This window comes from Pongo pygmaeus, chromosome 5 (genome assembly GCF_028885625.2).
Source record: "Pongo pygmaeus isolate AG05252 chromosome 5, NHGRI_mPonPyg2-v2.0_pri, whole genome shotgun sequence".
NCBI classification, from domain to species: domain Eukaryota; kingdom Metazoa; phylum Chordata; class Mammalia; order Primates; family Hominidae; genus Pongo; species Pongo pygmaeus.
Genome location: NC_072378.2, coordinates 7,226,743 through 7,250,317, shown reverse-complemented (window position 1 = coordinate 7,250,317; position 23,575 = coordinate 7,226,743). Strand labels below are relative to the sequence as shown.

The window sequence follows — 23,575 nt, the reverse complement described above, 5'->3', positions numbered from 1 at the left end:
AACTCCTGGACTTAATCAGTCCTACCACCTTGGCATCCCAAAGTGCTGGGATTACAGGCGTGAGTCACTGCACCCGGCCCTGATTTACTTTTAAAAAAATCAAATCTAGTCTGTTATATCCATGAAGAACAGTATTTTTGTTTAATTATAGTGAATTAGCTTTAGTCTCATTAAAAGGTATACACTGCTTCAAAAATTATCAGGCTGTTCTGCCTATGGAGTAGCCATTCTTTTATTCCTTTACTTTCTTGATAAGCTTGCTCTCACTTTATAGGTTCACCTAAAATTTAAAAAAAATTATCTGCAAGCCCCACCTCCCAGATTCACACCATTCTCCTGCCTCACTCACGCTCCCAAGTAGCTGGGAGTACACGCGCCTGCCATGACTCCTGGCTAATTTTTTTGTTTTAGTAGAGATGGGATTTCATTGTTAGCCAGGATGGTCTCGACCTCCTGACCTTGTGATCCGCCCGCCTCAGCCTCCCAAAGTGCTGGGATTACAGGAATGAGCCAACCCACCAGGCCTGTAATTTTTCCATCCATAGGCTTTGGACTTATAGAAACAGCTGTTTACTAGGAAAGCTATTAGTTACATTTTATTTTTCTAAGAGACTAGAAAAAACTACTTGGTAATGATCCACTCTGTATAAACAACCAGAGTGCTTTCTGAAATATAAATATGTCATTTATGTGTCTGCTATTGGTGAGTTCTCGGTCTCACTGACTTCAAAAATGAAGCCACAGACCCTCATGGCGAGTGTTATAGCTCTTAAGGTGGCACGTCTGGAGTTTGTTCCTTCTGATGTTCGAATGTGTTCAGAGTTTTTTCCTTCTGGTGAGTCTGTGGTCCCGCTGGCTCAAGAGTGAAGGTGCACACCTTCGTGGTCAGTGTTATAGCTCTTAAGGCAGCGCATCTGGAGTTATTCGTTCTGCCCAATGAGCTTGTGGTTTCACTAGCTTTAAGAGTGAAGCTGCAGACCTTCACAGTAAGTATTAACAGCTCCTAAAAGCAGTGTAAACCCCAAAAAAATCAGCAATAACAACAGTTATTGCAAAGAGAAAAAGAACAAAGCTCCCACAGTGTGGAAGATGAACCCGAGGAGGTTGCCACTGCTGGTTCCGGCAGCCTGCTTTTATTCTTATCTGGCCCCACCCACATCCTGCTGATTGGTAGAGCTGAGTGGTCTGTTTTGACAGGGCACTGATTGGTACGTTTACAATCCCTGAGCTAGACACAAAGGTTCTCCACATCCCCACCAGATTAGCTAGATACAGAGTGTCAACACAAAGATTCTTCAAGGTACCACCAGAGTAGCTAGTTACAGAGTGTTGATTGGTGCATTCACAAACCCTGAGCTAGACACAGGGTGCTGATTGGTGTGTTTACAAACCTTGAGCTAGATACAGAGTGCCGATTGGTGTATTTACAATCCCTGAGCTAGACATAAAGGTTCTCCACGTTCCCACCAGACTTAGGAGCTCAGCTGGCTTCACTCAGTGGATCCCGCACGGGGGCTACAGGTGGAGCTGCCTGCCAGTCCTGTGCTGTGCGCCCGCACTCCTCAGCCCTTGGGTGGTCGATGGGACTAGGCCCTGTGGAGCAAGGGACTGGGCTCCGTGGAGCAGGGGGCGGCACTTATCGCGGAGGCTGGGCCACACAGGAGCCCATGGAGTGGGTGGGAGGCTCAGGCATGGCGGGCTGCAGGTCGCGAACCCTGCCCCGCGGGAAGGCAGCTAAGGCCAGGTGAGAAATCGAGCACAGCGCCTGTGGGCTGGCACTGCTGGGGGACCCAGTACACCCTCCGCAGCCGCTGGCCCAAGGTGCTAAGCCTCTCATTGCCCAGGCGGGCAGGGCTGGCTGCTCCGAGTGCGGGGCCCGCCAAGCCTACGCCCACCCGGAACTCCACCTGGCCCGCAAGCGCTACGCCCAGCCCCGGTTTCCGCTCGTGCCTCTTCCTCCACACCTCCTTGCAAGCTGAGGGAGCCGGCTCTGGCCTTGGCTAGCCCAGAAAGGGGCTCCCACAGTGCAGCGGTGGGCTCCTCAAGTGCCACCAAAGTGGGAGCCCAGGCAGAGGAGGCGCCGAGAGCGAGCAAGGGCTATGAGGACTGCCAGCACGCTGTCACCTCTCACCACTTTCTCTCTAACACTTATGTGCAGATCTGTCTGTTTCAGATGTAGAAGTCCCTGCTCCAAACAACATTATGTACTGTCTGTGTTTTTGATGAATCTATCCCATTCCTTCCTTTGTAGGAAGGAACACCTGCCTACAAAATGTGAGACTTGTTCTATCTTTGTCCCCATCACAATCATTACATCATCCTGGTGAGAGATGGATCCTCTTATAAAAATGTCCCAGTTCATTTCCTGTCCTGGCTTCCCATTTTATCAAGCCCTGCTACCTTGTTATTCAAGGTGATCTTCTATTCCATTCCTACCCATCATATGATCCCTGATCATAATCTGTAGTTTTTGAAGTCACTCATCAAAGTCTTCTGCATTAACTTATTTACTATTCACCATCCACAGAATACCAACAGAGTCCTAGAAGGATACTTCCATGCCATATCTCCTACAGACAACACTGAATTCATAAATGACAACTCACTGCCCTCTCATGGCAACTGTGCTTTCCACCCACATGAAGCCCCTGTAAATGTTTTTCCATGCAAAACCATATCAAAAATCACAGAAAATTTCAGTGTAAATCCACAACCTTTCTTTCTAAGTTTCATGATAGTTTGAGTACAGGATGATCAAAAAGTTTGATTGGATTGAACATTCTTTTAAAAATCCGTGTGATTTTATACCTTGATCACAGAGAATAAGGTGAACATTTGTTTACCCCTAAAACTTGTAAACCCCACGGAAAGCTGCATTTCAGTATATAGTAAAAATAACATTAGTACTGCCCTTATTTATAGTCACAATCCCATTGTATTTCTTTGACTTCTTTTTTTTTTTTGAGACAGAGTTTCACACTGTCACCTGGGCTGGAGTGCAGTGGTGCCATCTCAGCTCACTGCAACCTCCACCTCCCGGGTTCAAGCGATTCTCCTGCCTCAGCCTCCCAAGTAGCTGGGATTACAGGTGTGCACCACCACACCTGGCTATTTTTTTTGTATTTTTAGTAGAGACAGGGTTTCAGTATGTTGGCCAGGCTTCTTTTTTAATGAAAAAAAGGTTGGCATAAATACACCCAACTGATCTTCAACAAAGCAAACAAAAACATAAGTGGGGAAATCACACCCTATTCAACAAATGGTGCTGGGATAATTGGCAAGCCGCATGTAGAAGAATGAAACTGGATCCTCATCTCTCACCTTATACAAAAATCAACTCAAGATGGATCAAGGACTTAAATCTAAGACCTGAAAATATAAAAATCCTATAAGATAACATCAGAAAAACCCTTCTAGACATTGGCTTAAGCAAAGACTTCATGACCAAGAACCCAAAAGCAAATGCAACAAAAACAATGATTAACACATTCATTGAGGAGAAGGGTGGCAGAGCAGGTCCCTGAGCACTGACAGTCAAGGATAGTTTCTCAGTCAGGCTTTAGACTGGAGAGAAAATAAGTGAAAACAGAGACAGAGGTGCCAGCCAGCCTGCAGGGGCCACTACAGATACCCGGAGTATGAGTCATCAGTCAGACACCCTTCCTGTGCCGTCTGGCCAGATGAGAGGCCAGGTCCTCAGATACCAGAGCATCTATACCCAGCTGTTGAGATGATGCTGCACTTGCGGCAGACCATGAGGGAGTACTTCGTGCAGCTGGTGAGCAGGCAGGGCCTGCCGCTGGAAGAATGGAGGCACACTCAGGCCATCCGTGAGCATGAAGCCCTTCTGGGTCGCTTAATGTGCCAGATGATCCAGCTCCTATAGTCTGGGACCATAAGTGGCCTGGAGCTCCAAGTGCCTCTTCCTTCCCAGGACTCTAGGGGTGATGTCAGATATGGGCAGGGGGCCCAACTGTCCAGGCAGCCTGATCCAGTTCCCCAACTGAGTGATTGTGAAGCTGCCTTCATCAGCCGTGACCTATCCAACTGTGGGATTGACATCTCTGTCTTCTATTAGTCGAGCTTCCAGGACTACAATGCCTACCAAAAAGACAAATAGCATAAGGACAAGAACACCTTGAGCTTCGTTAACCTTGGCACCAGTGAGAACAAGCTGTGCATAGATCTGATGACTGAAAGATTGAAAGAAAGTGACATGAACTGCATTGAGGACATCTTGCTGCAGTACCCTGATTGGAGAGGGCACCCGTTCCTGCAAGAAGAAGTGGCCCAGTTCCTGACCTACTAGTGCAAGGCACCTGCCCGACTTGATCCAGAAAATGTGGTTGTTCTAAATGGCTGCTGCTCTGTCTTCTCTGCACTGGCCATGGTTCTGTGTGATCCAGGCAAGGCCTTCCTGGTCCCTGCTCCCTTCTATAGTGGCTTTGACTTTAGCTCCTGCCTGTACGTGAAGGTTGAGTTGATTCCTGTCCACCTGGAGAGTGAGATCACTGTTACAAACACCCATCCTTTCCACCTCACTATGGACAAGTTAGAGGAAGCCCTGCTTGAAGCTAGGCTTGAGGGGAAAAAGGTCCGAGGCCTTGTGCTAATCAACCCTCAGAATCTTCTGGGTGACATCTACTCCTCAGACTCGCGATGGAATACCTGGAATTTGCCAAGAGGTATAACCTACATGTGATCATAGTGAGATTTACATGCTGTCTGTGTTTTTGATGAATCCATCACATTCCACAGTGTCCTAAGCATGAAAAGTCTGCCTGATCACAACAGGACCCATGTGATCTGGGACACCAGTAAGGATTTTGGCATCTCTGGCTTCTGCTTTGGTGCTCTGTTTACACCCACAACAAGGAGATGGCTTCTGCTGTGAGCATCTTTGGCTACCTCCAGAGTATCTCTGGCTTCACCCAGCACAAGCTGTGTCAACTGCTCCAGAACACAGAATGGATTGACAAAGTATACTTGCCCACCAATAACTACCGGCTGTGGGAAGCTCACAAGTACATCACTGCCAAGCTAAAGGCATTGGAGATCCCCTTTCACAGCTGCAGCTCTGGCCTCTATATCTGGATCAACTTGAAAAAGTACCTGGATCCCTGTACATTTGAAGAGCAACAGCTCCTCTCTCTGCTTCCTGGACAACAAGCTGTTGTTATCCCGTGGCAAAGCCTGCATGTATAAGGAGCCAGGCCGGTTCCACCTCATCTTTGCAGACAAGCTCCCCCGGCTAAAATTGGCCATGCGTCAGTTCTGTGGTGTGCTACAGGAACAGAAGCAGGCTTTGATAGTGAAGCAGTTGGAGGATGCATTGAGGGAGTAGACTGTCTGCCTCCCAATGAGTAGCTCCAGCCCGTCACTTGCTCAGGGACCCCCTAATGTCAGCCCCTGGTTCAGAAGGCTGGGGTGTATTTTTGTCGGTGCTGCGACTAAGAAAATGGTGGGTTCCTCCAGGAAGATCTCATCTGACCCAGTCATCACCCTCCTTAAGCTGAGTGCCTGCTGTCTTTGGAAGCTTTGCATCTTTTTAGTCTTTGCTAGCCATTATATATGCAAAATTTTTTTATTGGGGTTGGGGTGGGAAGGCCTGGAGGCACCTAAAGAAATAAAGGAAGCTCCCTGGGCCCCTATTTAGATGGTTGATTTTTATATTCAATATCTAATAAGTTCTATATTCTCTTAAAAAAACTGATAAATAGGTGGAACTTAATTAAAAGTTTCTGCACAGCAAAAGCAATAATCAGCAAAGTAAACAGACAACCCACAGAGTGGGAGAAAACCTTCACACTCTGTACATCTGACAAAGGACTAATATACAGAATCTACAAGGAACTCAAACAAATTAACAAGAAAAAAAAATCCCATCAAAAAGTGGGCTAAGGACATGAATAGACAATTCTTAAAAGAAGATATGGAAATGGCCAACAAACATATGAAAAAATGCTCAGCATCACTAATGATCAGGGAAATGCAAATCAAAACCACAATGTGATACTACCTTACTCGTGCAAGAATGACCATAATCAAAAAATAACAGATGTTGTCAAGGATGGGGTAAAAAGGAAACACTTCTACACTGCTGGTGGAAATGTAAACTAGTATAACCACTATGGAAAACAGTGTGGAGAGTCTTTAAAGAACTAAAAGTAGAACTACCATTTGATCCAGAAATCCCACTACTGGGTATCTACCCAGGGGACAAGAAGTCATTATTCAAAAAAGATACTTGCACATGCATGTTTATAGCAGCACAATTTGAAATTACAAAAATATGGAACCAGCCCAAATGCCCATCAATCAATGAATGAATAAGGAAATTGTGGTATATATATACACCACGGAATAGTATTCAGCCATAAAAAGGAATGAAATAATGGCATTCACAGCAACCTAGATGGAATTGGAGACCATTATTCTAAGTGAAGTAGCTCAGGAATAGAAAACCAAACATCATATGTTCTCACTCGTAAGTGGGAGCTAAGCTATGAGGACACAAAGGCATTAGAATGATACAGTGCCTTTCCTTTCAGCGGAGCATGGCGGCAAGATGGCCATACAAATTTCCAAGAAGAGGAAGTTTGTCATTGATGGCATCTTCTAAGCTGAAATGAATGAGTTTCTTACTCAGGAGCTGGCTGAAGATGGCTACTCTGGAGTTGAGGTGCGAGTTACACCAACCAGGACAGAAATCATTATCTTAGCTACCAGAACACAGAATGTTCTTGGTGAGAAGGGCCGGCGGATTCGGGAACTGACTGCTGTAGTTCAGAAGAGGTTTGGCTCTCCAGAGGGCAGTGTAGAGCTTTATGCTGAAAAGGTGGCCACTAGGGGTCTGTGTGCATTGCCCAGGCAGAGTCTCTGCGTTACAAACTCCTAGGAGGGCTTGCTGTGTGGAGGGCCTGCTATGGTGTGTTGTGGTTCATCATGGAAAGTGGGGCCAAAGGCTGTGAGGTCATGGTGTCTGGGAAACTCTGAGGACAGAGGGCTAAATCCATGAAGTTTGTGGATGGCCTGATGATCCACAGCAGAGACCCTGTTAACTACGACGTTGACACTGCTGTGCGCCACGTGTTGCTCAGAAAGGGTGTGCTGGGCATCAAGGTGAAGATCATGCTGCCCTGGGACCCAACTGGTAAGATTGGACCTAAGAAGCCCCTGCCTGACCACGTGAGCATCGTGGAACCCAAAGATGAGATACTGCCCACCACCCCCATCTCAGAACAGAAGGGTGGGAAGCCAGAGCCTCCTGCCGTGCCCCAGCCAGTCCCCACAGCATAACAGGATCTCCTTGGCAGCTGTATTCTGGAGTCTGGATGTTGCTCTGTAAAGACCTTTAATAAAATACTGTACAAAGACAGAAAAGAAAAGAAAGAATGATACAGTGGACTTTGGGGACTTGGGGGAAAGGGTGGAAGGGGGTGAGGGATAAAAGATTACAAATTGGGTACAGTGTATACTGCTAAAAATGGCAGGTAAAAGTAAATGGCAAATCCATGTTCTAATCCCTAGAATCTGTGAATGTTACCTTATATAGCAAAAAAGGGCCAGCTTTATGTATCCACACAATGTTAGTTAGCATATGTGAAAAACTAAAAAAGAAAAAGCATATGATAATTTTGACAGACAGAAAAACCGTTTGACAAAATCCAACATCATTCTTCATGAGAAAACCTAAACAACCTAGGAAAAGAAAGGAACTGTCTCAATAAGGACAAAGAGCACCTACAAAAAGCCTACTAACATTATACTTAATTATGATATACTAAATGCTTTCTCATCATCAGGAACAAGACATTCCAGTACATTCACATTGTACTGGAAGTTCTGTCCAGTACAATCAGGCAAGAAAAATAAAACTCATCCAGATAGGACATGAAGCAAAAATGCATGTATTCACAGACACATGATCATCTATGTAGAGAATCTGATGGAATCTACAAAAAAGTTACTAGGACTATTAAGATTAGCAAGGTTGCAGGATCCAATATCAATATGTAAAAGTTGTATTTTTATATACTAGCAACAGACAATCAGAGATTAAGACACCTTTCTGATAGCATCAAAAATATGAACTACATAAGGATAAATTTGGTGAAAGTATGTAAAAGACTCATAAACTAAAAATTACAAAACATCATTGAGAGAAAGTAAAGAAGAGTTAAATAAATGGAGAGGTATATCTCTTTCATGGGTCAATTTTGTTAAGATTTTCCCCAGGTTCATTTATTGATTCAGTGCAATTCTAATTTTAAATAAACTTAACAAGCTGATTCTAAACTCATATGGAAATTCAAAGGCATAGAATAGCCGAAAGAACTCTGATAAAGAAGGATAAAATGGGAGGGAAACTCTGATTCTAAGACTTTTTATAGAGCTACAATAATCAAAACAGTGTAGCATTGGTGTAAAAATATAAAAATCAATGGAACAGACCAGGGAATGCAGACCTGGACCCATACATATATGGACAAGTGATTTTTGACAAAGGTACAAAGGCAACGAAGTGGAAAAAGGATAGCCTTCTCAACAAATGGTGCTGAAATCATTGCCGATTTTCAAAAAAATTAACTTTGATTTATACACTCCACCACATACGAAGTAAACTCAAAATGGATAATATACCCGAAGATAAAGGCTAAAACCATAAAACATCTAGAAGAAAACATATGAGAAAATTTCTATAACTTTGGGTTAAGCAACAATTTCTTAGACATGTCACTAAAAGCATGATTCATTAGAGAAAATTTTGATAAATTTGACTTCATCAAAGTTTAAAACTGCTCTTCTTTTTTTTTTTTTTTTTTTTTTTGAGACAGAGTCTCACTCTCTCACCCAGGCTAGAGGGCAGTGGTGCAATCTTGGCTCACTGCAACCTCCGTCTCTTGGGTTCAAGTGATTCTCCTGCCTCAGCCTCTCAAGTAGCTGGGATGACAGGCGCACGCCACCACACCAGGCTAATTTTTTTGGTTGTATTTTTAGTAGAGACGGGGTTTCACCATGTTGGCCAGGCTGGTCTTGAACTCCTGACCTCATGATCTGCCCACCTCGGCCTCCCAAAGTGCTGGGATTACAGGTGTGAGCCACCTCGCCCAGCCTAAAACTGCTCTCTAAAGACACTGTTAACAGATCAAAAGACAAGCCATAGTCTGGAAGCATATATTTGTAAATCGTGTATCTGATAAAGAACTTCTATCCAGATGTAATGAACTCTCAAAACTCAGTCATAAGAAAACAAATAACCCAATAAAAATGGGCGAAGATTTTAGTAGAGATTCTACCAAGAAAGTATATGGATGGCAAATAAGCACATGAAATATGTTCATGTCAGCTGGGCGTGGTGGCTCATGCCTGTAATCCCAGCACTTTGGGAGGCCAAGGTGAGAGGATCACTTGAGTCCAGGAGTTCGACACCAGACTAGTTAATATGGCAAAATCCCATGTCTACTAAAAATACAAAAATTAGCCAAGCATGGTGGCATATACCTGTAATCCCAGCTACCTGGGAAGCTGAGGCATGAGAATCACTTGAACCAGGGAGGCGGAGGTTGCAATGAGCTGAGATTGTGCCACTGCATTCCAGTCTTGGCGACAGATCAAGACTCTGTCTTAAAAGAAAAAAAGAAAGAAATACACTCATGTCATTAAATGCAAATCAAAGTACTCATTATACTCCATTCAGTGGTGCTGCTTTGCTTGCCTAGCTCTCAGCAGAGTTCTCCCGTGGCCTCTACAGAGGACATGATTTCCTCCAAAATAAACGAAGGACTCCATTTAGGTAGGCTTAGATTATAGCTTTTTGCCTGCAGCTCTACAAACGGGAGCACAGTGTCAATATATTCCACTGTTGCCTTGTTGCACACTTGGAAAAACTTTTCACTTTCTTTCCTTGGATATCTCCCTCCTTCAGGAGTTGGGCTCATTCTTTTCAATTCTAGAAATACAGAAGACTTATTCCATGTTGTTTCTCTGATAATAAAGCATGATAGACTCAGGCTTTTGGTATACACAGAGTCTGTTTCACATTATCTTCTGTTCCTGGGTTTGACAACTTCTCTTTATCCCTTTAAGACAAAAGCCTGATATCTCTGAAAGAAAGAGTATAAGTTTCAAAATGACAACCTACAAGTTATATTCTGGGGTATATGTGTTTTGTCCATATAATATTTAACGTATTTTTTAAATTAATTGCCAAAATTGAAAAGGGAAGATAATTCTGTAAAAATATAGATTTATATCTCCTCTTTAAAAACAAGAGTAGGCTGAGCATGGTGGCTCATGCCTACAATCCCAGCACTTTGGGAGGCTGAGGCGGGAAGATAGCTTGAGGCCAGGAGTTCAAGACCAGCTTGGGCAACATAGCAAGACTCTTGTCTCCACAAAATATTAAAACAATTAGTCAGGTGTGGTGGCATGCACCTGCAGTCCTAGCTACTCAGGAGGCTGAGGATTGCTTCAGCCTGGGAGTTTGAGGCTGCAGTGAGCTGTGATAGCACCACTACATTCCAGCCTGAATGACAGGGTGAGACTCTGTCTCTAAATAATAAAACTTTAAAAATAAATAAAACAAGAAGATCTGATCTCATGGCTGCAGCATTCTCACATGGCAACATTTGTCAAGAGCTAAGTAGCAGCTTCTTTTAGGCAGGGCCTAGGAGTGTATGCTTTTTGGTTTGTCTGAATCACCATTTAGCTGGCTTCGCTAATTTCACATACCTGCCTGACCCTTCTATAGGCGTTTGAGTTTAGACCTCTGCAGTAGAATTTCATATCCTCTCAGGTCTATTTATCCTCTACAGTAGGCTGAGGAATGGCCCAAAGATATCCAGGTTCTAATCACTAGAACCTGTGACCGTTACCTTATATAACAAAAGAGCCTTGCAGATGTGATTACATCTTGAGTGGCGGAGATTATTTTGGATTATCTGAGTGGGCCCTAAATGCAATCACAAAGGTCCTTATAAGAGGGGGGAGGCAGAGAGAGATTTGATGACAGAAGATAAAGAGTCAACATGCAGTGGAAACGGGGAGAAAAGGTGGTGTGATGTGGGGCCGAGCCCCCTCAGGAATGAGGACGGCCTCCAGATGCTGGATGAGGCCAGGCAAAGGATTCTCCTCTCGAGCTTCTAGAGGCTGCACATCCCTGCCAACACCTTGATTTCAGGCCGATGAAGCTTATTTTGGACTTCTGACCTCCAGAAGACAATAAACGTATGGTGTTTTAAGCCACAGAATTTGTGTTGATTTGTTGCAGCAGCCACAGGAAGCTCATACAACCTCCCTGGATGGAAAAATGGGTTTGTGACGGTCTTGTAATGCTATCATATTTTCCCATGTTAAGCTGTTTCTAGCTCAGGGTTTTTTGGGTTTTTTATTTTCTTTTCTTTCTTTCTTTTTTTTTTTTTTGAGACAGAGTCTAGCTCTGTCCCAGGCTGAAGTGCAGTGGCGCGATCTTGGTTCACCGCAACCTCCACCTCCTGGGCTCAAGCAATCCTCCCTGCTCAGCCTCCCAAGTAGCTGGGATCACAGGCATGTGCCACCATGCCCGGCTAATTTTTGTATTTTTGTAGAGACACAATTTCACCATGTTGCCCAGGCTAGTCACGAACTCCTGGGCTCAAGAGACTCACCTGCCTCAGCCTCCCAAAGTGCTGGGATTACAGGTGTGAACCACCATGTCTAGCCAGGAGTTTTGTTTTTAACATGTTACTCCCAGGATCATATTGGATTTACTCATATAGAAGGATCAGTATGAGTAAACCACTGTGTAAGCAAATGGGAGAATATCTGAATGCTGCTTTATATATTTGCTACTGTCTACTTTCCTTCTTCTCCACTGGAACCTATAAAGGGAAAAACTGATAGAATAATTTTTAGTTGCTAGGAAAGAATCCCAAGTTTCTATATGGTTAGGTGGTTGGATAGCATATAGATAATTAGATTACCTATTTTTATCTACTAAAATCCTCCAGTGAATCTAACAAAATATTGGTCTAGAAAAGTCAATTTTAGTCATAAAATTCAATTGTTTCTTCTTTCAGTTTGGAAGAGAGAAATAAACATTTAGAGGATTTAATTAGAAAGCCCAGAGAAAAAGCCAGAAAACCAAGGTAAGTTTCCCTTTATTTTTTAAATTAATAATGTCTTTAAAATATAGGTAATACGGCCAAGTGCAGTGGCTCACGCCTGTAATCCCAGCACTTTGGGAGGCCAAGGTGGGTGGATCACCTGAGGTCAGGAGTTCAAGACCAGCCTGGCCAACATGGCAAAACCCCATCTCTACTAAAAATACGAAAATTAGCCAGGCATGGTGGTACGTGCCTGTAATCCCAGCTACTAGGGGGGCTGAGGCAGGAGGATCGCTTGAACCTGGGAGACGGAGGTTGCAGTGAGCCAAGATCGTGCCACTGCACTCCAGCCTGAGCAACAGAGTGGGACTCTGTCTCAAAAAAAAATGTATATATAGATAGATAGATAGATAGTTAGATAATACTTAAAAAAAACTTTTTCTTATCTCAATTTAAGGTAAACAAGATAATTATATGAAAGTGCTTCATGTTTTGCCTAGCATAAAGTAGTTGCTTAATTAATGTTTTTTGTAGAACCTGAAATGGAAAGCCAGATTCCCTGCTTTCATGGAATGTACAGTCACTCTAAGGAAGAAACTATAAAGATTATGGGCTAAGATTTTTGTCTACAACAAAACTACTTGCCCTGCTCTGTATTTTACCACCATATTTTCTTACAGTAACATTAAGCCTTACAGTCTGCTATTTTAGAAGAGGCTCAATATCTGATGCTACAAGATGTATGCATAAACCCTGTGTGGTTGATTAAGAACATAGCAGTATAGGTAGGGCACGGTGGCTCATGCCTGTAATCCTAGCACTTTGGGAGACTGAGGCGGGTGGATCACTTGAGGTCAAGAGTTGAAGACTAGCCTGACCAACATGGTGAAACCCTGTCTCTACTAAAAATACAAAAATTAGCCAGGCATGGTGGTGGGCACCTATAATCCCAGCTACTCAGGAGGCTGAGGCAGGAGAATCGCTTGAACCCGGGAGGCAGAGGTTGCAGTGAGCTGAGATCGTGCCACTGCACTACAGCCTGGGCAACAGGGCAAAAACTCCATCTCAAGAAAAGAAAAAAAAAAAAAAAAAGAACATAGCAGTATGTTAAAATGTGACTCTTTCTAGCCCAGTTCCTTAGGTGCTAATAAAACTGTTACCAGTTCCCAAAGTGAGAGTGAGTTTTTCCCATGTGCAGAGTTTCTGAAATAAATGATTTCAGAGAACCCCTTCCATGACTCCTATCTCTTGGCCAGATCCAAGATATAAAAGTATGGAGAGTAGGGAAGATTGGAGAAGGATTTCTTCGAATCCGTCGTGTCATGAGTTCCTGTCTCCCAGGTAATTCTACCTCTTTTACCTAAAGCCTTATGAGGAGTTTCCAGGGAATCACCTAGAGAGCTTTGAAACGTGTTCCCTAAAAGTTGAGAAACACAGAGGACTGGTGACTCATTCATGCCTAAGAAAACTAAGGCAAGCTGTGGCTGCTCAGCAGAGGGGCTGTGTTGGATAGCTTTTCTCTCTGAGCTTGTTGAGACAAAGGATGGGTGTGATAACCCCTTAAGAACCATGCAGTTGAGAGTTGAGTTATCTTCAGCTCTGCCCAAGGAGGCCTGGAAGCAAGAAACTAGAAGAGAATGCCAGATTCTTCGGGGCTGATAGAGTATCGAGTGATCACCCAGAAGAGAAATGCCTCTTCGTAGGTCCAGGGAACTGCAGGACAGAGATCCCCAGCAACGGCAAGCTCCAAAGAGAAAGAATCAGCATTAGCCAATTGCCAAGCCGAGACTCTGAAGCCACCCAGCCAAGTATGAGCTGTCCTGTGGCCTTTGCCCTCCTCCTACAAATGGAGAGGGAAATGAGCAAAAAGAGGAAACTGGCCTCCAAAGACAGTGGTGTCCATCAGCTACAGATCTGAACTGATAGATGGGAAGGAGAAGCCCTGCTTTTGAGTGAAGAGTAAAGGATTGATTAATATTAAGAGAGTACAGTATACCTAATGAATTGAGACTGTTTATGCCTCACGGTGAAGACTGTTACTTTAGAGTAAGCAAAAGAAGCATTGGCCCTGCTGTGTATTCATCCAAGGAAGGGCAAAGGAAAAGCTTCTCTGAGTGCAAAAAGCTTAAAGTAGAAATGGAAGACCAAAATTAAAGTTGCATTTTGATTTTGTCATAAGTCACGTTTGTTCAACATACCATTTGCAAATACAACTGTTTTGAAAATCGGAGGCCCATTCCTTCAACCTCTGCTGCCACTGCTGCCACCACCGCTACCACTGCCACTTCCCAGGGGGAGAGGAAGCGGGAGAGGAGCCCAAGTCTCCTGTCACCCAAGTCCTCCAGCCGCACCACCTCAAAGAGTTTAAGATGTTTGCCTATGCCAAGCTCGCCTGCACCCCCGCTCTGAAGTTCTATCTTAAACGCCGTAGAGTTGCATACAGACCTGGAGAGGGCTCTATAGTATTTAATGGGGCCCAGAATGGTGTGTCTCAGCTAAACCAAAGGGAGTTTCAAACCAGTGCAATCAGCAGAGACATTGAGACTGGTGTGAAATATAATGGTGCAGGCACTGCAACATTAGGAGTGGCTGGTTCTGGTGCTGATATTGGAACAGTCTTTGGTAGCCTTATAATTGGTTACGCCAGAAACCCTGCACTGAAGTAGCAGCTATTCTCATATGCTATCCTGGGATTTGCCTTGTCCAGACTTAACAGGTCTCTTTTGTTTGATGGTTGCTTTCTTGATTTTGTTTGCCATGTAATAAACCACGGCTTGACATGTTGGTATTCATATTAATTACAGATGTAATTCTGTGTCTCTTACTGCGACCCCAAAAACCATAGTGTTGGTGTCATGGAAATCTTTGTTATTTCCAAGGTCATTTCATTAAAGATGTAAAAAAAGAAAGAGAGAAAGAGAGAAAGAAAATAGAAAACCCTTGGCAGATTTAAACTAGCATTTGCAAGTGATAAGTTAACTATGACTTTTTCCCCAGAATGAAAAAATGTGATCTGATCCTTGGCATACCACAGATGCTCAGTAAATGCTAATTTATACTGAAGATGGATCTTCTCTGAATTGCTGAGAGAAACAATGGAATTTTTTTCCTAGGCTTATTTTAAAATAAGAAAATTTAAATATGAATTTACATGTGTTTCACCAGTTCAGACCTCTGTTTACTTATATTTGGCCTATTTTCACAATGGAGTCTAGGCCCATTTATATAGATTTAGACTGGCCTAGAAGCCAGGGGGTGAGATGGGCAGGAGAGCTCTCAAAGCCCTTTCCAGCCAAGAAGGACATTTGTTAGAAAACTCCAGACCTACATCAGCTTTCAGCCACCACCCTCTGTGAAGCCTGTGATGATTGGCCCAATTGATCTCAGTATATTCGGCACTCAAACAAGCTTCAGCTTACTCTGCAGCCTCTCAAAATTATGGCATTGCTTTTGCCAGTTGTCTTCAGTAGTGGAAATAGTGGGAAATAAGGATATAAAAGCGAGTATCTTAATAGCCTCAGATGTTTTATTTTTGCCTCTAGTTCTTCATGACTTTCAAGGAAATTCGTTAAGTTTTCAAGTCAGAATCATATCCTAAGTAAATCTATGAAAATGTTAAATGTAGTGAGAGTGTGCCTCATCGTTATTTTATTTTATGTATTTTTTTATTTGAGATGAAGTCTCACTCTGCTACCCAGGCTGCAGTGCAATGGCATGATCTTAGCTAACTGCAGCCTCCACCTCTCGGGCTCAAGCAATTCTCCTGCCTCAGCCTTGTGAGTAGCTGGGGTTACAGGTGCGTGCCACCATGCCCAGGTAATCTTTGTATTTTTGGTAGAGACAGGGTTTCACCATGTTGGCAAGGCTGGTCTTGAACTCCTGACCTCAAGTGATCCACCCACCTGGGCCTCCCAAAGTGCTGGGATTACAGGTGTGAGCCACCGCAGCCTGCCTCATTGTTTTTATTTAAATGCACTGAGAATGATTCACATGTTATATACCAAAAAGCTTGATCTTAATCTCTGAGGGTCTCGTAGTTCCATCTTAAATGACAATTTCTCCTTGAAAGTGAGGGGAAAATATGCTAAATAATGGCACACTTGCTCACCACGTTCACTATTTCAGTCCCCCCTTCCTCCTTTTTACATTATTTTCTTTCTATTTCTTACAGATCGAAAAGCTTAGAAAATCATCCAAAGTCCATGACCATGGTAGGTCACCTTGATGATCATGATAAAGAATCTTACATTTCCATGTAATTTGACAATAACACAAGATTTAATAGGAGTTCCTGAAGTCACATTTCCATACTGTGCAACCTAGCCTTCCCGTCTGTCCTCAGATGAGGGCTTTTCCATCTCCTGTCATAGCTGGTGCTATAATTGGAAACCCCTCCCTCTAACCTTGTAGGGCCCCCTTCACTCCATCCCCACTGCTACTGCTTCAAGCCTCTGTCGTTTCTCATATGACCTGTTGCAGTCACTTCCTAATTATTGTTTCTGCCTCCAGTTTTGGTCCCCTTCATGCCATCCTCCATAGAGTAGACAGAGTGATCTTTAAAAAGCAAAATATTTTCATGCCCCTCCGTTGCATAAAGCCCTTCAGTGGTTCCCAATCACATTCTGGATCAAATCTGAGCTCCTTTATGGTATAAAGTCGCCTATGATCTGGCTCCGGCCCTCCTATCCACTCTTACCATTCACTGCTTTCTCCTTCTCATCATGCATATTGGCCACGTCTAACCAACTGCAGCTTTCTAAACAAGTGATTTTTTTTCTTTTCTTTTTAGTTGGCATATTACTTGTACATATTTATAGGATACAGGCTGGGCGCAGTGGCTCACACCTGTAATCCCAGCACTTTGGGAGGCCGAGGCGGGTGGATCACTTGAGTTCAGGAGTTCAAGACCAGCCTGACCAACATGGGGAAACCTCGTCTCTATTAAAAATACAGAAAATTAGCCAGATGTTGTGATGTGTGCCTGTAATCCCAGTTACTTGGGCAGCTGAGGCAGAAGAATAGCTTGAATCCAAGAGGCGGAAGTTGCAGTGAGCCAAGATCTCACCACCACACTCCAGCCTGGGCGACAGAGAGAGACTCTGTCTCAAAAAAAAAAAATATATATATATATATATACACACACACACACACACTTATAGGATACAGAGTAGTATTTCCATGCATGTGCACAATGTGTGATGATTACATCAGTGTAATTAGCAAATCTATCACTCCAGACATTCATCAGTTCTTTGTGTTGGGAGGATTCACAATCCTCTCTTCTAGCTATTTGAAAATATCCAATAAATTATTGTTAACTCTAGTTACCCTGCAGTGTTATAGAACACTAGGACTTATTCCTTCCATCTAGCTGTAATTTTGTATCCATTCACCAACTTCTCCCTATCCTCCCCTCACTACCCTTCTCAGCCTCTACTAACCATGGTTCTACTTCCTACCTCTATGCATGGTATGTCATTTCTGTGCTTTCTTGTTACTGCTCATGCAGCTTCTCCTAGTTGGTATGTTCTTCCCCGACTCTTTCTCTCACTTACTCAGTTCCCACCTCACAAACGCCTGTCAGCTCAAGCTCTGCCTCCTCTCTGAAGCTTTTCCTGCTCTGTCTCCCAAATGGAACTGACTTGCTTCCTCCCATGTGCCCACACTATACCCTTTGACATGATAGCACCTATGACACAGCATTACAGTTCTCTGCTTGCATGTCCTTTGACTTGACTAGAACTCTTTGAGTACAGGAATTGTCTCATATTCATTTTGATATCCTCAAGTACCTATCTCATAAAAGATACTAAGTAGGAGTGAATATTAGACTTGGGACCCAGGACCAATGCTACACTTGCTGGAGTGATCCCAAAGACCAGACACAGCTGCTGCCACCTCTGTCCCATTCCAGGACATGGGTATGTTCATAAATGCCATGGCCTATTTGTAACATAGCTTTGGGGATGAGGGGACACTCAATAGGGCATGCTTCCATATGCTGCCATTGAGACCCAGCTTTTCTCATAGTTGAACTAAGAGGGTGCCTTAATACTGTCAATGGTTTATTTATTTATTTATTTTTTAGACGGAGTTTCACTCTTGTTGCCCAGGCTGGAGTGCAATGGTGCAATCTCGGCTCACTGCAACCTCCACTTCCGGGGTTCAAGTGATTCTCCTGCCTCAGCCTCCCGAGTAGCTGGGGTTACAGGCAGGTACCACCACGCCTAGCTAATTTTGTATTTTTAGTAGAGATGGGGTTTCTCCATGTTGGTCAGGCTGGTCTCAAACTCCTGACCTCAGGTGGTCCACCTGCCTCAGCCTCCCAAAGTGCTGGGATTACAGGTGTGAGCCACCGCGCCCAGCCAGTACTATCAATTTTTAACTATGCCATGCTGGTAAGTCACTTTTGGATTATTCAGATTCTTGCTTCTATTCCTTTTTCTACGTCTGTCAATTGCCAACCAAACCAAGGAAGATGAAACTCAATCCACATTGTTCTTCATGGTGTTCCTTAGTGGGAAAAAGGTTGAAACAAACAAACAAACAAAAATATCAGTTAAAATATAGTGTTGGAGGCCAGGTGTGGTGGCTCACACTTGTAATCCCAACACTTTGGGAAGCTGAGGCGGGTGGATAACTTGAGGTCAGGAGTTCGAGACCAGCCTGGACAACATGGCAATACCCCGTCTCTATCAAAAATATAATCCTAGCACTTTGGGAGGCTGAGGTGGACAGATCACTTGAGGTCAGGAGTTCAAGACTAGCCTGGCCATCATGGTGAAACCCCGTCTCTACTGAAAATACAAAACATAGCCAGGCATGGTGGTGAGTGCCTGTAATCCCAGCTACTTGGGAGGCAGAGGCAGGAGAATCGCTTGAACCTGGGAGGCAGAGGTTGCAGTGAGCCGAGATTGTACCACTGCACTGCAGCCTGGGTAACAGAGCGAGACTCTGTCTCAAAACAAACAAACAAAATATAGTGTTGGTATTATCTGTGGAATTCATCTATCTATAGGCTTACTTTGCACCCCTTTTCCATATGTAATCAAAAATTGGCTGTTTAGGGGTTCTGTCACTGAATGTTAGTCTTTCCCCAAAACTTACGAAACATTTTTCCTTTCATTTTTAGATGCCAGCTATTTTTAAAGAAAATAGAAATGATTTAGATTAAACAAGCCTGAAGATTAAACAGTAATCATTGTTGTCAACCACTCCAGGAAGAGTCATTACTACATATGCTAGCCAAATCAATCCATGCAGATGATATATTAAAATCTGTATAAAGGGTAAAGTTTTACATTCCAAAAATGTGATTACTTTTCTTCTAATTTCTTCCTGTGAATAATCAAATATATTCTATTTAACATAAACAGAAGAATACAGTGGTTTTTTTGGTCAAATATTGTCACAGAATACCACTCCCATTTTATCAGGCCTTTAATGATGCACAAAAATCGTCATGGATTTCACTTCAACTTTTTATTTCCTCTGCAGGACATCCTTTTTCTGTCCAGGCAGATTCTTCATAATACCAGCCAAATTTTAAAAGACACCAACTCTGAAATCCTTTGGAATTAAAACCCAGATAAAAGAGCCTGGGCGGCCAGGCGTGGTGGCTCATGCCTGTAATCCCAGCACTTTGGGAGGCCGAGGCAGGTGGATCATGAGGTCAGGAGATCGAGACCATCCTGGCTAACATGGTGAAACCCCGTCTCTACTAAAAATACAAAAAATTAGCCAGGTGTGGTGGCGGGCGCCTCTAGTCCCAGCTACTCGGGAGGCTGAGGCAGGAGAATGGTGTGAACCTGGGAGGCGGAGTGAATCCGGGAGGCGGAGCTTGCAGTGAGCCGAGATTGTGCCACTGCACTCCAGCCTGGGCGACAGAGTGAGACTCTGTCTCAAATAAAATAAATAAATAAATAAAGAGCCTGGGCAACATAGGAAGAGCTCATCTCTACTAAAAATCAGAAACATTAGCCAGGTATGCTGGCAAGCACTTCTTGTCCCAGCTTACTGGGTGGCAGGGGAGGAGAGTGTGGTATAAGGGGGTGGGGATGGGGGGTTGCTAAGGCAGGAGGATGGCCTGAGCCCAGGAGGAGGCTGCAGTGAGCCATGATCATACACCGCACTCTAGCCTAGGCAACAGAGTGAAACCCTGTCTCAAAACAGAAAAACCCAGATGAAAGGAGAGGACTGGTCTCTTAAGACCTAACCCTTATAATTTCCACTTTAACATAGTTTTGAGGAATTAGTTCCGAATTTAAACAAAGGAGCCAGAGATAGCTGATTTTGTGAGATGCACTAGAAAAATAAATGTATATAACATACATATTATCCTTTTGATAAATCCCAGAACCGGACTGGAGGTATAGCTATTGATCAAAATATGCCTTACAGCTGGGCACGGTGGCTCACGCCTGTAATCCCAGCACCTTGGGAGGTCGAGGCAGGTGGATCACTTGAGGTCAGGAGTTCGAGACCAGCCTGGCCAACATGTTGAAACCCTGTCTCTACTAAAAAAAAATACAAAAATTAGCCGGGCATAGTGGTGAGTGCCTGTAGTCCCAGCTACTCTGGAGGCTGAGGCCGGAGAATTGCTTGAACCCGGGAGGCAGAGACTGCAGTGAACTGAGATCTTACCACTGCACTCCAGCCTGGGCGACAGAGTGAGACCCTGTCTCAAAAAATAAATAAATAAATAAAAATAATATATATATATTTTATATATATTATATATATATTTGTACACCTTAGGTGGAAGAGAAAAACTATCTCACTAAAGTTAGTTTTGCACTTAAATTAGATAAATACAAGATGAAAATATATGTAAAGTATATATCTGGTCCTGAAGGAAGTGGTGAATAAATAAAAGTTATTATTATTGTTGTCATTTTTATTGAGGAATTCTATAAGAGAGGTCTTATATGAATGTTGAAACAAAAATATTTAATTTTTCAAATTCTAAAAGTTAGAATGACAAATTAAATCATGAGAAATGCACAGTGGGTTGCAGCTCTAATAGTGTAGTTTCATTTTAGAAAGTGAAGCATTGAAAGCTTTACTCATATTTTAAAAAGAGATATTATTATTAGTTTCATGGGATCTTCTAGGGAAAAGGAGAAAATATGATAGGAGAAGGATGGCTAATGCAGCCCCAGACATCTGCACACAAATGTGATGAAACAGGTAGAAAGGAAGCATTAACACATTGCGAACAGGACTGTGTGCATAAGTGCTGTATGCAATGTGTGTATTATGAGACACCTATGGGGTTTTACCTAGAGGTTGTCTCAGAATGAATGGCCTGCCTTGGTGTGTGATTCAAGGGTGCAGCGTTTAAGCCCGTCTTTCTTTCAATAAACATTTAATGACTTTCAATAAGCACTGGGACAGGCTCTGTGTCAGATGCCAAGGATACAAAGAAAAATGAAGATCCTAAGGAGATGATAAATAAGTAAAGTATTCTAGAACAATGTAAGATGTAATGGTGGGAGGAAATGGCCCTGGACTATGTGAGAAAACCTCCGGGAAGATTTTACAGAAATGATGGCACGTGAGCCAGATGTTCACAGCTGATGAGGTATCTCAAGACACAACAGGAAAGCAAGAGCACGCTCAGAGCATGGAGGCCTGAGATGCCAGTTACATTCCCTGAAGTACAGTTAATGTTGAAAATTCAAGCTCTTCAGAGTGTCAGAGATGAAGAAGATCATGAGGAGCATTCTGTGCTGTGCTAAGAAATTTGAACTTGGCCAGGCACAGTTGGTTACAACTGTAATTCCAACACTTTGCGAAGTTGAGGCAGGAGGATCACTTGAGCCTAGGAGTTTGAGATCAGCCTGGGCAACATAGTGAGACCCTCATCTCTACAAAAAATTTTTAAAAATTAGCTGGACATGTTGGTGCACACCTGTAGTCACAGCTACTTGGGAGGCTGAGGCGGGAGGATCGCTTGAGACCAGGAAGTCAAGGCTGGGAAGGCTGCAGTGAGCTGGAATTGCACTCTGTACTGTAGCCTGGGCAACAGAGTGGGACCTTGTCTGAAAAAAAAAAAAAAAAGGAAAGTAATTAATTTGAACTTTATTCTGATGAGAGGCTCTGAAAGATTTTAAGTAGAGGAGTGATGTGGTTGAGGTGTTATTTTTGAAAGATTGCCCTGATAGTGATAGAAAGGGTAGGTTGATGGTGGGTGAAGCTAGAATCAGCAGTACCAGTTAAACTACTGATACAGTGCTACAGTCAAGAAAAACAGACTAGGAACTAAAATAGTGGCAGTGGAAATAAAGAGGAAGATGTGCATGCTGAGTGATTTCAAAGGTAAAATGGAAAGGATGGGGTTATTAGTTAGCTGTGGGAGTGGAGAGAGAAGGGTCTAGGAAGCCTAGAAGAGCTCTGGATGAATGATGTAGAGAAGACAAGAGGGATAGCTGGTTTGTAGGGAGAGATACCCTGAGTTTGAGGTAGCTGTGAAGCATCTTGAGTGGAGGTATTTAATAAGCAGTTATGTATATGCTGAGAAGGCTTCAGTCATCAGGGAAGAGACTGAAAAACAAGAAGAGAGAGGGATCATTGATAAGCAAGGTGTCAGAGGAGAAAAGAGGGACTATGCTCCACAGCACAGCCTAGGGACAGGGACAGCTCTTCCTCTGAAATCAGGACAGGCATGTTCAGGCCAAACATAAGCCATGGTATAGTAAGTTGAGGGAGCTCATGGCTGGGAGTGTCACTCTCTTCTTGTAGTAGGGGGACAGAAGAGAGAAGTGAAAGTTGGAAATAGCCACAGCTTCTGCCTTCACAGAGTAAAGCTTTGGCTCTCGCCACAGGAGATTGCATGGGGACGCAGTTTCCTCTCCTGTCTGTGGACTTAGGCACTTTCCTCTTTTTTCCTCTGGTCTGTTTGGTGTCTTGTCCTCTTGACTCTGACGCATCGTATCTCCTTGAGGATTTGCTCCGGCAATCATTTGTATCTTCTCACACCTTACTTTATAACTCTTCATTGAACCCTACCCTAGCCTTTAAAAAAATTCCTTCCTGCAACCCTTTTCTTTTCTAAAGCTAGCATGGTTCCTCTCTTTTCACTCCCCATTATAAACCTTCCAAAAGATTGTTATTTGCAGTTTACAAGGCACTTTCACACACTATCCTAAGTAGGTTATCTGAACTCATAGTGTTTCTGATAACTATTTTCCTATATCTTCAGTCTTCGTAACTCTGATTTTTGAAGGCTGTATTTTCATGGATATGTGTCATAATTCACTTAAATCTGTTTTATGGACAGGTTTTCAAATCCTTACTCCCTAGTCAGTGTTCATTGCCTTCTGTGCTCTGGGCCCAAACTTCTGTGCCTTTCCCCATATTGTTTCGTTTTTTGGGAATGCACTTTCCTTGCCCACTAAAAGCCCTCCTTCCTTCACATCCACCATGCAGTACCTCATATTTAAAACATTTGTACCCTTCGAGATCTAATTCAGATATCACCCTCATCC

General features: G+C 43.3%; 1 protein-coding gene and 2 pseudogenes across 1 annotated transcript in view; all 3 read left to right on the top strand.

Annotated features, from left to right (window-relative positions):
- Positions 1–19,467, top strand: part of CAGE1 (cancer antigen 1) — a 62,545-nt gene extending 43,078 nt beyond the window's left edge. Inside the window, exons 12-14 of the mRNA XM_054492786.2 lie at positions 12,060–12,128; positions 16,258–16,297; positions 19,219–19,467. Coding sequence (XP_054348761.2) covers positions 12,060–12,128; positions 16,258–16,297; positions 19,219–19,260 — 151 coding nt within the window. The 3' untranslated portion in view covers positions 19,261–19,467. The remainder of the gene's footprint in view (positions 1–12,059; positions 12,129–16,257; positions 16,298–19,218) is intronic.
- On the top strand, positions 3,353–5,344 carry LOC129039213 (probable inactive 1-aminocyclopropane-1-carboxylate synthase-like protein 2; annotated as a pseudogene).
- Positions 6,554–7,371, top strand: LOC129039214 (small ribosomal subunit protein uS3-like; annotated as a pseudogene).
- Positions 19,468–23,575: the final 4,108 nt, after the last annotated feature.